This window comes from Metopolophium dirhodum, chromosome 4 (genome assembly GCF_019925205.1).
Source record: "Metopolophium dirhodum isolate CAU chromosome 4, ASM1992520v1, whole genome shotgun sequence".
NCBI classification, from domain to species: Eukaryota; Metazoa; Arthropoda; class Insecta; order Hemiptera; family Aphididae; genus Metopolophium; species Metopolophium dirhodum.
In genome coordinates this window covers 34727668-34742407 of record NC_083563.1, presented here as the reverse complement: position 1 = coordinate 34742407, position 14740 = coordinate 34727668, and the positions used below count along the sequence as shown (strand labels likewise).

Sequence of the window (14740 nt, the reverse complement as noted above, 5' to 3'; positions counted from 1 at the left end):
AATGTCAAATCTACGGACACACAAGAAATAATTGTCACCATACTCCTAGGTGCGTCAAATGCAGCGAAGATAATTTTTCCGAGGATTGCACAAAAGACCAAAACAGCCCAGCTACATAATGCGCCCTCTGTGCCGGTGATCATACGGCCAACTACAAAGGCTGCCCAGTTTTCAATTCACTTTCAAAGCGTCTTAAAAACCATCAGAACAAAAAACGAACGCAGACTCTCAAAATAAATAAACCGGTCGAATTATCTCTTCCAAACACTTCTACTACCTCTCAGTCTAAACCGTCTTATGCATCTGTTGTTTCCAAGCCCAACGATATCAATGCTACTATAAATAACAATAGATCGGATTCATTTAATGACCTTTCCACATTATCTAATTTTCTGTCCGAGCTATCCTCACTAATTAACCCCCTCCTCTCTCTGCTTACAGCCGTTCTACACAAACTTAATACACCATAAATATTATTGTATTCAATGTTATATGCTATATCCCATTGTGCTAACATGCAATCTAGTTATATTTTATACTACCTCTTATAACCTTTATATTTATATTATTATGTAATCTTGTCTGATGTATTATATATTAATTGTTGTGCTGTAATGGTTTATACCGAAAGCAAATAAAAAAAAAAAAAAATTTTAAAAATATTTTGATTTGTTTTGAACCGTTTAGGAACATTTTCAGTTTCCAATTTTATTAGTATTTTTTTCTATGGATGTCAATAAAACTTATTTACCTATTTGTTGGGTAAAAAAGCTTGAAAAATTAATACAAGGCTCTTATTATATTGTTACTATGATATTTGAAAAATATTAAAAATCCTTAGTCACAGTTTTTATTTATAAGCATTTAAAGTTCAAATCTTGACAAAATTTATCAAATTTAAAATTTAATAATTATTTTGTAGTTAAAAATTTATAAAATGTTCAACTTTTATAGCTAAGGATTGAAATTTTAAAACAAGGCTCCACGTAAATAGGTTATATATAAATTACTTTATTCACAATAATATCATCAAATATACTTGGTAATATCATAGACTGACTGACCGTTTTCGCTTAGAATCGTTTTTCTTATACAATTATATTATATCATTGAATTCAAATTTAACACTATCCATTACAGTGAATCACTTGTAACGTACTGTACAGCAGGGCGACATCCACTTATTTTTAAGTATGTAGATATTCTTTAAATATTAACTAATTTGTAATTGGAATAAGCTAAAAAAAAAAAGGTTATAAATAAATATTAACAATCTCGATAAAAAAAACTTATGTAGTGATGTATAATATAGTTAATCATGAACCTCCATTAATACGAACAAATTAGAAAACAATAAGATATTTTTTTATCTTGAACATCATAATTATGTTACTTATTAATATAATATATAAGGATAAGTCATTAGTGTATCGTTTAAAGAAAAATTAACAATTTGTATAGTGCGCTATAATATACAATAGTAATGATCAATGGGTATTTATATGAATGAATAAAATTTATATATTATTTGGGAAAGAAGATGTATATTATCTGCATTCTATATGTGTATATAACCAAACATGTCCTGATTAATTGACCGATTGACTGATCAACATAGAGCCTAAACGTATAGCTAGAGGCTTGACATTCTCATGAACCTTCGTACCCCCATGTATAAGTGAACTAAGAAAGAATTTTCCATAATTCGCATTTTGAAAGAGGTGCTCATACAGGTTTTTTTAGGTTTACGACGGAAATCGGGTAACGCCGGGACAGCTGGTAAATCTATATAATATATAAAAATGGATGTTGATTTATCCAAAGTTAATGGACTCAAAAACTACTGGACCGTGTTCAATAAATAATATATCAATAGATTCCTTGAGACTTGGATCGTGTATTGGTGTCTATAGAATATTTTTTCAACTCCTAAGAGTAGTGTTCAGAGGTGATTTTTTTTTAGATTGAAAAAATAAATATATTTTTTTTTATTTATTTATATGGTTGCTATTGGTTACATGTTATTTTATAACTATAATAATAATTAAAAATATTGAATTTACATGTTTTAGATTCTGAGGGTAGCGAATGAAAGTATTGTATTTAAAATGATGTGTGTTTTTTTTCTATCCGTCATCAATATTTGGATAAGTAAAAATACTCCGATTTTCGTCATCAGCATCTTATATGATGTAAAAATGTACTTAATTGGAGGTAATAATTCTAACTTACCAGTAGATTAAGAAAGCGTCGAGAAAAACTAAAAAGTTTTAATACTTATCCCGCTGTATATAAATAGTTAAATATTTTATTTTATTTTATTTAGTATTCGAGATTCACAAAAAATATAACGATACTTTATTTGAGTGAAAAAGTTTGTTTATAATATGAATTGTACAAATAGATAAATTATAAAATCATTTTACTAGTTTCTAAAAATATTATTTATTATTTATTTCAGCTATATGATATTATGATATAATTGAGTTTGTGATGTTTTAAGACTCAGGGCGAAGCGATGATTACATTGAAAATACGATGATGTGTGTTATTATTTATTAATTTATCAGTCAACAGTCATAATTTTTCTGAGCCCCAAATCGCTTCGACTTTTCGAGTATGGTTTCTGGATGTCAAAATTAATAATTCTCCGTAATTATATTAATACTATAGTGAAAAATTAAAACAAAATTACAGAAAATAAAAATATTTACGCAACATTTTTAACAAAATCAATTTTGTTTTATTATTTTGTTATAATTAAATAAAACAAACAACCACAGATTCTTGAAATTTTCAATAAATTTATATATTAGTTTTTTTAGACATGGTATAATTTTTAAATATAATGGCACATTATTGGAATTATTTATAGATATATGAAATTTTTGAATTTTTGAACTTTTTAAGCTATTTCCAATAAATGTTGAAAGAAATGCACAAGGTATTTAATAAAAGTGTAGCGGAAATCCTCATCAATTTCTTATGAGTTATGATAATTTTAATTAGGAATGTTGACAAGGTGTCAAAATCACGAAATTTGTTTAATTTAGTTTTAGTTAAAATTTCATAGATTCTTCACTCCAATAAAGTTATTGTTTTTACAATTTTTTTAGTTTTTTTTCTATAAATATCAATAAAATTCTACTCGTTGGGCCAAAAAGCTTGAAAATTTAATACAAGGCTCCTGATATGTTGTTACTTTAGCAGTTGACAAATATTTAAAAAAACATAGGCACAATTTTTTTAATAAGTGTTTAAAGTTCGAATTTTGACAAAATGTATCATATTTAAAATTTAATTATAATTTTGTAGTTAAAAATGTATAAAATGTTCAACTTTTATAGGTAAGGATTGACAATTTAAATCAAGATTCCACGTAAATAGGTTATATATAAATTACTTTATTCACAATAATATCATAGGCTGTCTGACCGTTTTCGCTCAGAATCGTTTTTCTTATATATAATGATATTTTATCATTGAATTCTAATGTAATACCGTCCATTACAGTGGCCCACTGTAAAGCAGAGCGACACCCACTTGCCCACCGTTTTTTTTTTTACTTCTATTTTTAAATATATTAAATCAGTTTAGTGTATAGACAACAGCATGTATTTATGATGTATGATGAGCGACTATAATAAGTATATATAACTATATCTGAAAAATTATAAGGAACTTTAATATATATATAATTACTTAAATACCAAACTTAAATTGCAACTTGTAAATATTATACCTCGTTTTCAACTGTTAATGATTTATGTACAAGAAAGTTATATATTTCCGTACAGTTCTTCTTCAGATGTATACTAAAACATAGTTTAAATCGAAGACGCTTTAAAAGCATTTTATTTATGCATTTCCGTAGAATTTTATATTCTCATATATTTTGAATGAAATAATACATTTTTAATTATTTTTAGTGATGAAACAAAATTTATTTCATTATTTTATAAACAGCAAGATGTAATATTTTTAAATAGTATTTTATTTAAATCGTCTAAAATACGAAATAAGTATTTTATTTAAATCGTCTAAAATATGAAATAAGTATTTGATTGTTTTATAAACCAAATTAATATCAAGGATTTGAAGTTATTATACACAAATGTGTCAGTTTATAAAATGTAATATTATTTAATAAAAAAAATATTTTTAATGGACATCAAAAATTAGAAATACACTAGATACACTGAGTTTATTTATTCAATTTTAAGTCATTTTAAATAATACGAATAATAAAGTGTATACAGTTACTCATATAAAAAGTATACCTTGTAGGAAAAATGTATATATCTTATTTTAAATTTACTTACAATGCATTAACATCATTTAACATAGGTAAAAAGTAAATGTACTGAGTAATTCACTAACCATTCTCACCATGATTTAAACTGTATACTTATATTGTTTATAATTATCACCCTTAATATTTATACTACCATTGAAATTACAGAATAATAGAAACGAATTGAATAAAATTGCATTGAGATGGCAATCTATTGTTTTTTTTTTTATTACGTATTTACTTGAAATATTTTATTAGTGTGTACCTACTAAATAATTATTTAAGTGTTCTTTTGTTTGCAAAATTATGGTGGAAAGCGGTGCGAAATCGTATGTTTTGGGTAAAAGGTACTACATATTTGAATAAATTATACATTTCTTATTTGTTTATTTGTTTTGAGTTTCAGAGTCATTTAATTTAAATAATTTAGGAAAACTATATTGTTTCGTACATTCAATTAAGAAATGCCTTATTACATGTTTAAATAATTGAACCTAAACATAATTTTTGTTTAACAGGGATATGTAAGTTTGGTTCCAATTTTAATTATTTCGTCTAATTAATTTTTAAAATAAGATTTAAAATTAAATTATTTAATTGGTAAATGGTTATAACTTATTGAGTTGTATTTTCATTAAGAAATCTACCCTTTAAATAATTCATACAATTTCTTCATAGGTACTTGTTTATTTTATTAACCTTAACAGGTCAGTTCTAAATCTCAAAGTTTAACAAATATGTTTCATTCAACTGTCAAACTCTGAACTTCAAATAATTCATAAAACAAAACTTAAGCAAGTTGCACGTAGACATATATGGTGAACTAAACAAAGATATATTTTTTTTAAAATTAGCTTAAGTAAAAATTAGATATATTTGTGAAACTCAAAAGTAAAAAATGTCTTCGGTGAATTTGTGTGCAACATATGATAACTAACTAAAACATTTTTCTGTACAACTGTTGTAATAGATTATAATATACACAAATATTACATCATGAATTTTAATATATCTTAGATAAATCAAAAATATATAATATATTGTTTTATTACCTCGGAATGAAAACGTTGATATAAATGTAAACAATTCCTTTAAAAAAATCGTTATTTCTTTCAGGGGCAATATTATACGAGGATTATAATAGTTTATATATTCACTATTTCACGCTTATAAAAGACTTATTGACAAACTAATGTTTGGCGTAAGAATAAAAAATGTATTTTTTATAATATATAAATATTAAATTTGTTAAATATTTGTTTACAACTAGAATACAATCTATCCGAAAATAGATACTCAAAGCAGCAAATTCAGCTATTTCTCTAATTTATGAAAAATGTAAAGGTTGTAAATGTTTTTGAGTATATAGTTACCAGGTACCTAATACACTGCACATATTACACAAAATAAAAGATTTTAAAAGTAGGTAATGCGTAATTGCGAAAAACTTAAAATACCGTTATCTATACATACATCTTTGCTTAAATAACAAAACACTAAAAGTTTTATGCAACTGGGCATTTTAGTATCTAATATTTTCATTTATCACACCTCCGATTTAGCTGCCATAATTTTGTTAAATTTATCGATAAAAAATATATAATACATAATTATTATATATTCACCGTAATTCTTTATTAATTTGGTTATTCTATAGGAAATGTTTTCAAACAATTATACACAATTCTTACAATAATTATTTATTGTTATGAAATATTGTGCACATCATCAATTTTAGTGATTTCTTGTTTAAATAACTCATATAATGAAACGTTGATCGGTTGGGTTAGGTTCGTTTCATGGTTGTAATCGTCTCGAAACCTATTGTGAACAAACGAATTCAATTTACCTAATTAACCGTATGTATAAAAATTGCAATTTCAACCCGAAAACCGTTAGATCGTTGTTGGTGCATGCGACCGAAAGGGTAACAAAAAAATAATAACACCGCTGCGACAACATTTATTATAATATTATTATGACAGCAGTTTGCCCTGACACTCGCAGTCCAAATTCAAATACGACATGAGGCGTAGGTACAATAATATTATGTAAACACGCATACCTGTAAAATGTCATCATCGATGAGAATGGCAGAAAAAATATCGAAAACACTCGCACAATTATTAGTATCGTACCAACCGGTACGCAACGACGCAAACGAATCAAATGTATTACGTAAACATTTTATGCATAATAATTAATCACCGTTTAAGAATTCTTGGCCGCGCGCGACGGACACGTCCACGAGGTGTGATGGGACGCGAACCGCTCGGCCCGCAGAACAGACGGTACTGCTGGCCTCATGCGCTATCACGTCAGCTTTTGTTTGGACGCTGTCGACGATAAAGGGGGTGCGTGGCGCGCCAGTGGTGAGGCCGTTTGGACGGTGTGGAGGGGAGTGAGGGTGAAAATCGTACGACAACTACAATGCTCACCGGTGCAGGGTGCAGCGGCAGAGCCCGTTTGAGATTGTTTTCTCTGGGGAAGGAGGGGTCGCGTTGGACTAGGAGTTTCTAGGACAGTTGGAGAGAAAATAAAAGTATTTTTATTATAGTAAAATAATGTATAAAAAATAAATTTAGCAATTTTTTCTATCTTTAGTTCGAGACCACTCGTAAATATTGAATAATTCATCATCACCCATCTATCGGATTGTCCGTCGATACACATCGTACTATATCGGCAATGAAAGTTCCGTTGTAATTAATAACTTCAAACAGTACAAAACGTTTTCACCATTACTTATTAGTGAGGTTACTTATTATTCATTTTATTATAAACGATATACCAAGTAGGCAGTGTTAAAGTTACAATAATTCATAAACTATTTTTAAAATATCGTGTAGCAAGTAGTACGAAATGTGACCAATTACTAAATCCCACCACAAACCCGCAAATATACCACTGCACGGGTTTAGCAGGTGACACGGAACTGATGGTGTGTTACGCGTTTTCGCTCATTACGACGAGTAAATATTTTGTAAATATTTTATTTTTAATATTTTGTATACAATTAATATTATTGTTTATGGTATCTCAATCTTTGTTCTAAGACTGTCGTTAGCAGCGATTATGAATTATCGAAAACGTTGGCTACGTCGTTATGGAAACCACGAATGCTTTTTAAATTGTACAGACAATGTGTTTATCATCCGATATTATGAATGTTGTGTTATCGTTTGGCGACCACAGTGCTGCGGATGAACTATCGGGACGGAAATTCGTACAAAAGTGTCAAATAGTTTTCGATAACGTCGTAATGGTGTTTTGCAAGTATCATGTATAGCTGCAGTTAGGTCGGCATTAGCGCGAGTGGTAGGGGATTTATTCAGGGGGTTGTGCACACCCGGACGTCACGCTACCATTATCTCAGAACGATTATGTGACCGAAATGCACCGTTCCGATTTTGCTTAACCTAACATGGTAACCACGGCTACGGTGGATATGGTGATTAGCGGCGTAGTATGGGTTGTGTTAACAAAACGTCACGTGAACGCAATATTGGTGATGCAGCGTATTATAATAAAAAAAATCATACTATTGTCTATATAGTGTGTTGTTGTATGCATAGGTGTGTGTGTGTGTGTGTGTGTGTGTGTTGAGGAGGGGATGGTAATGAGAGGATGACGAAGATCCATACCGATAGCATTTCAGTGTTTTGGAGCTATTTAAACTGAAAACGCCACACCCGTTGTCTTACACACGGATACATAATGGCTAAGGAAGAAAAACCAAGATGTAATACTTGTGGAACCAAATTCTCAGTTCACCACATAACTACAGACCTTAGACGACCCTAGATGCAGCACTCGGACCTGATGCGGAAACCACCCACGCACATTTTAGAGTTCTTATACAAAACCAAATTGTATAACCTAATTTAACAACAAAAAAAATTGTAATTAATGGCCATTGTCACCGATTTTAATTAAGAACAATAAAAAAAAAACTGAAAACTATATCTAAAATGTCAAAACAGAGAATTAGAACAAATTAATAAAAGATCTGACGTGAATTTTATGACCCGGACGATCCTACTGTTACACAAAAACGATAGATAGAATATTAAACAAACCACTGAAATGCTGTTCTGCTGAACACAAGAATAAAATTTGGGTATATTCATCAAAAGTTTTCACAATTTTTCATAAGAAAATATTTTCTTGAATATTATGTAGGTACATTAATAATTTATATTGAGCATATATTATATGCTTAAGTGTTCTAAGATTAATGTACAAATACACATACTGCGTCTTAAAACTTCATGGGTGGTACTTAATTTTTTTCAAAATAACATGTAGATGCTTTTATCTTTACATAGCAATATACCCGGTTCTGTTTATCAAATAAAAAGTAAATGTATATTCATATATTTTTTGAACATCTCGCCATGATTAACAATAATGTAAGTATACATTTTTTTTAAAATTTAAATTTGACCGATAAATAATAACTGGAAAACAAATATGATGCTATTATAATTATTATATAATAAAATACAATGAAAAATGGCAGCGATATTTATTTTAAGATTTTCATAAGAACGTAGAGTTTAAATTATCAATATAAAACCCACTAAATATGTTAACCTATACGTTTTGCAATATTTTCGATAGATTTATTAAATCCATTGAAATCAGTGATATTAAAATTCTGTCAATGTTTGACTGTAATCCATAACTAAAATTTAATAATTATAAAACTACGTTAAGTAATTTCAAAAATATTAAATTCATTGTTTGTTGTTTTATACATATGTATTGTATAATCTATAATATGTAGGTTCGTATCTATTATGTGTCCCAATTATGAATGAAACATATTATAAAAATTGACTTATAGTCATCTTTGAATTTTGAAGTACAATTAAATAATATTATTAAATCTAAGATACACCAACCTATTATTATTGTATATGTCGCATTCACTTTTGGTTTATACTCAAAACATTATTAATAAGAAAATAATTTTCTCATTTGAATTATTCTTTTAATAATATCAGTCTTATACTCTTATATTAAAATAAATAAATAAAATATAGAAGTTATGTTATAATTTTGAGAAAAATTAATTCTGCGTTCGATAATGATCGGCAGCACAGGTAAGTACCTATTTTGCCTATACGAAGCGCCGTTTCAATTTATTTACAATAAACAATATATTGATTGCATCAAACTAAAATAATTTTTTCAAACATGTTTTTATTTTTTAATTTAAGATATAATTTATGATATTATGCAAATTTATATTTTATCAATAAATCTATATAATTAGAAACACATTATTAAATATTTTTTTTTAGTATTTAGAATACATGCCCCTATAGATTTACTAAAACCACAAAGTCCTAACTAATAAGTTATGTTTTAAAAATATGATAATACCAAAAAAAAAATAGATTTCGTACTTGCAGGGGTCCGTGCAAGAACGAGATAACTCCATTTTTCAAAACTTTTCAGGAAACGATAATGTTATTTTAAAAATATTTAAATAAATATAAATAGACCACGATAAAAAAGATGCCGTAGTAATTGATTTGATTTTCTTAATTTCTTTGAGATAATAGTTAATATTAACCTACATTTTTGGAACGTACGTTTCTCCAGCCCCCCCCCATTTCGAATTTCAAACTTTTTTTCGGTTAAATATTTAGCGTGCAATTAGCGTGAATTGGCGTGACTGGTTTTGAAATTTGCGTGGCACTAGGTCAGGTTTAAAAATGTAAACAAAGTGGGGGGGGCTGTAGAAACGTTTCTACAGCCCCCCCTCATCCGAATTTTGAACTTTAAGGACTTTTTTTTGTCTCAATATTTAGCGTGCAATTGGCGTGAATTTGCGTGACCTATTTCGAAACCGTAAACCCAAAGCCCCAAGTACCGTGGGCTTTTCCCCTTTATTGCCATTTCCCCAGCCCCCCCCAGACGACAAAAACATTTTTTTTCGAATATTTTTCAACGCCAATATTTAGCGTGCAATTGGCGTGAATTTGCGTGACCTATTTCGAAACCGTAAACCCAAAGCCCCAAGTACCGTGGGCTTTTCCCCTTTATTGCCATTTCCCCAGCCCCCCCCAGACGACAAAAACATTTTTTTTCGAATTTTTTTCAACGCCAATATTTAGCGTGCAATTGGCGTGAATTTGCGTGACCTATTTCGAAACCGTAAACCCAAAGCCCCAAGTACTGTGGGCTTTTCCCCTTTATTGCCATTTCCTCAGCCCCCCCACCACCCACCAGACGACAAAAACATTTTTTTCCGAATTTTTTTCAACGCCAATATTTAGCGTGCAATTGGCGTGAATTTGCGTGACCTATTTCGAACCCTGCATTCAAAGCACCAAGTACCAGGAGCGATACCATTTTTTAGATATTTCTCCGCCCCCCCCCCCCCCTAAATGACAAAAAAATTCTTGGGCTTTGCAAATACGAAATACGAAGAACATACGAAATAATTTACGAAAGTTATAAACTATATAAATATATAGGTATGTATTTATTGTTTATTTATGTAATAATATGTTTTTATTATTATGTAATTATAATTTTGTTAATAAAACAAAACCATTTTAAATTTGAATTTCAATTGTACCTACCTAACGTCACTTTGCCTATCGCCTAAGCCTACGGGATAACCTAGCTAATCAGATGATTTTTCCTGCAAAAATTCGAGCATTTAAACTGTTTCTACTCAGCGTCGAAGACTAAATTAAACATTATTTAACCGTTTTAATTCGTATGAATATTGTGTGTAATAAACCTTAAATCGCTTATTTGTACCTACGTATTCGGTGAATTACCATTTTTAGTATCAATAATATTATATACCTACATAATGTAGGTACTCAATTATATTATATCCATACACTTTTTAAATATTATTTATTAAAAGAAAATTAGTGATCTGACTGTTATTATATTGCATATAATTAACAAAATTGATCACAGAGATGACAATATTATGGTATGAAGAAAATACATTAGAAGTTTTGTTAAAAAATAAAATAAAATTGTTATTATATTATTATATACTAATATAATATATATGCATTATGCATAAATGTATGTATTAGATATAATAAATAATAAATTATTATATAAAATATAGTTTATTTCTTTTATAAATATTATTATACTCATAAATAATATGTATATAGCTATATAATTAAGCTATATGCTATATAGTATGTAAATAAATATATTAATAAAGCATTATATACAATTGAACGTTAATTATTAAATGTAGACTGTAGAGTATATTAATCATTATAAAATCCAGTATAATATCATAGTATTTAGCATTATAATGGTCAGTTTAATATAATATTGTGAGAATTGTGATGGTATGAAAACTGTACATTCAAAAATATCAACCCACCATTTATTTATTGATGTTTTGCAATGGGAAGGTAAATATATTTTTAGTTCTATAAGTAAAAAATAATTTTTATCAACAGCTAAAAATCTAAACATATTTATATTTTTTGTAGGTAATGATCTAACTTCATCCATGTGTAGTACTGAAGCAGCTAGCATGGTTCAAGTAAAACTGAGTGATATTCCACAGATACTTGTGTATGAAAGCATCACATTTGAACTTCAAGGTGCTATACATTTCTATAAAGGAAAAAGTGGATTGAGGAATTCGATAGGCCATTATACAGCTTATGCTAAAAGAGGTACGCATAACTGGGAATTGTACGACGATCTCAAAAAAAGGCCAATTCCAGTAAAGGAAAACCGTTTAATATTATGTGAATTTTTAATTTACACAATTTAAATTAAAATATTTAAATTTTAATATGTAAACATTTTATTACTTAAAGTATGTGAATTTTATTTAAATTCAATTTTATTAAATACAATACAGTATATTAAATAGTTGTTAATAGTTACTTTAATATTAAAAATAAAAACTGTTTGGAAATTGAAAATTATTATTTTTTTAAATTTTTTGATTTAAAAACAATTTCATAGTTGGTTTTTTCTTGTTGAATAATGTTAAAGTTAGTTTGTAACAAAGATTTTGACGTTAGTGTACTATGGAAGAAGTGTTGAGAATTCTTCCCATCAATCATTGCATTAATTAGACAATAATTAGAGCATTACTGTTAGATAAATGTATAAAACCCACAACATGGATTTATTAATGTAGGTATATAATAATACTGATGTACTGTTCTTTTATTATTATTATTATTGTACATATTGCTTTGTCTTCGGTAGCCAAACAGACCTTTATTTATAATATATTTAAGCTCAAGTAGACGACGGTTTTTACAGAGACGTTGATCGACAACTTCCGAATACTCCTACAGATAATATAGGTACTACAATACTTTTTATAATAAATTAGAAGAGGTAATTAAATAGCTACTCAGTTACATCATGAGTAGCTTACATGTTATAATATGTAATGTAATATATAGTATACTATATAGGTATATACCTGTTCATCGACAACATTAGTATCAGACATCAGTCTGACTGTACTGCTACACATACTATATATATACATAAATGTTACTATTGACAGGTAAGTTAACTACTATGAGTACTCTATCATATTGATCATTCAATATTGAATTAACCACACAAACGGTGTAACCAATAACCATTAAAATAATTAAATTAAATGAATGGTATGAACTGATTATATAATGTTATGGGTTTTATACATTTATCTAACAGTAATGCTCTAATTATTGTCTAATTAATGCAATGATTGATGGGAAGAATTCTCAACACTTCTTCCATAGTACACTAACGTCAAAATCTTTGTTACAAACTAACTTTAACATTATTCAACAAGAAAAAACCAACTATGAAATTGTTTTTAAATCAAAAAATTTAAAAAAATAATAATTTTCAATTTCCAAACAGTTTTTATTTTTAATATTAAAGTAACTATTAACAACTATTTAATATACTGTATTGTATTTAATAAAATTGAATTTAAATAAAATTCACATACTTTAAGTAATAAAATGTTTACATATTAAAATTTAAATATTTTAATTTAAATTGTGTAAATTAAAAATTCACATAATATTAAACGGTTTTCCTTTACTGGAATTGGCCTTTTTTTGAGATCGTCGTACAATTCCCAGTTATGCGTACCTCTTTTAGCATAAGCTGTATAATGGCCTATCGAATTCCTCAATCCACTTTTTCCTTTATAGAAATGTATAGCACCTTGAAGTTCAAATGTGATGCTTTCATACACAAGTATCTGTGGAATATCACTCAGTTTTACTTGAACCATGCTAGCTGCTTCAGTACTACACATGGATGAAGTTAGATCATTACCTACAAAAAATATAAATATGTTTAGATTTTTAGCTGTTGATAAAAATTATTTTTTACTTATAGAACTAAAAATATATTTACCTTCCCATTGCAAAACATCAATAAATAAATGGTGGGTTGATATTTTTGAATGTACAGTTTTCATACCATCACAATTCTCACAATATTATATTAAACTGACCATTATAATGCTAAATACTATGATATTATACTGGATTTTATAATGATTAATATACTCTACAGTCTACATTTAATAATTAACGTTCAATTGTATATAATGCTTTATTAATATATTTATTTACATACTATATAGCATATAGCTTAATTATATAGCTATATACATATTATTTATGAGTATAATAATATTTATAAAAGAAATAAACTATATTTTATATAATAATTTATTATTTATTATATCTAATACATACATTTATGCATAATGCATATATATTATATTAGTATATAATAATATAATAACAATTTTATTTTATTTTTTAACAAAACTTCTAATGTATTTTCTTCATACCATAATATTGTCATCTCTGTGATCAATTTTGTTAATTATATGCAATATAATAACAGTCAGATCACTAATTTTCTTTTAATAAATAATATTTAAAAAGTGTATGGATATAATATAATTGAGTACCTACATTATGTAGGTATATAATATTATTGATACTAAAAATGGTAATTCACCGAATACGTAGGTACAAATAAGCGATTTAAGGTTTATTACACACAATATTCATACGAATTAAAACGGTTAAATAATGTTTAATTTAGTCTTCGACGCTGAGTAGAAACAGTTTAAATGCTCGAATTTTTGCAGGAAAAATCATCTGATTAGCTAGGTTATCCCGTAGGCTTAGGCGATAGGCAAAGTGACGTTAGGTAGGTACAATTGAAATTCAAATTTAAAATGGTTTTGTTTTATTAACAAAATTATAATTACATAATAATAAAAACATATTATTACATAAATAAACAATAAATACATACCTATATATTTATATAGTTTATAACTTTCGTAAATTATTTCGTATGTTCTTCGTATTTCGTATTTGCAAAGCCCAAGAATTTTTTTGTCATTTAGGGGGGGGGGGGGGGGGCGGAGAAATATCTAAAAAATGG

The 14740-nt window shown here is 27.6% G+C and overlaps 1 protein-coding gene across 2 annotated transcripts in view; it reads right to left on the bottom strand.

Moving 5' to 3' along the window:
* The window catches only part of LOC132942352 (GTP-binding protein REM 1-like), a 93403-nt gene extending 86829 nt beyond the window's left edge, over positions 1-6574 (bottom strand). For both annotated transcript variants that reach the window (XM_061010661.1, XM_061010662.1), the window contains exon 1: positions 6360-6574. In XM_061010661.1, coding sequence (XP_060866644.1) covers positions 6360-6376 — 17 coding nt within the window. In that variant the 5' untranslated portion in view covers positions 6377-6574. The remainder of the gene's footprint in view (positions 1-6359) is intronic.
* Positions 6575-14740: the final 8166 nt, after the last annotated feature.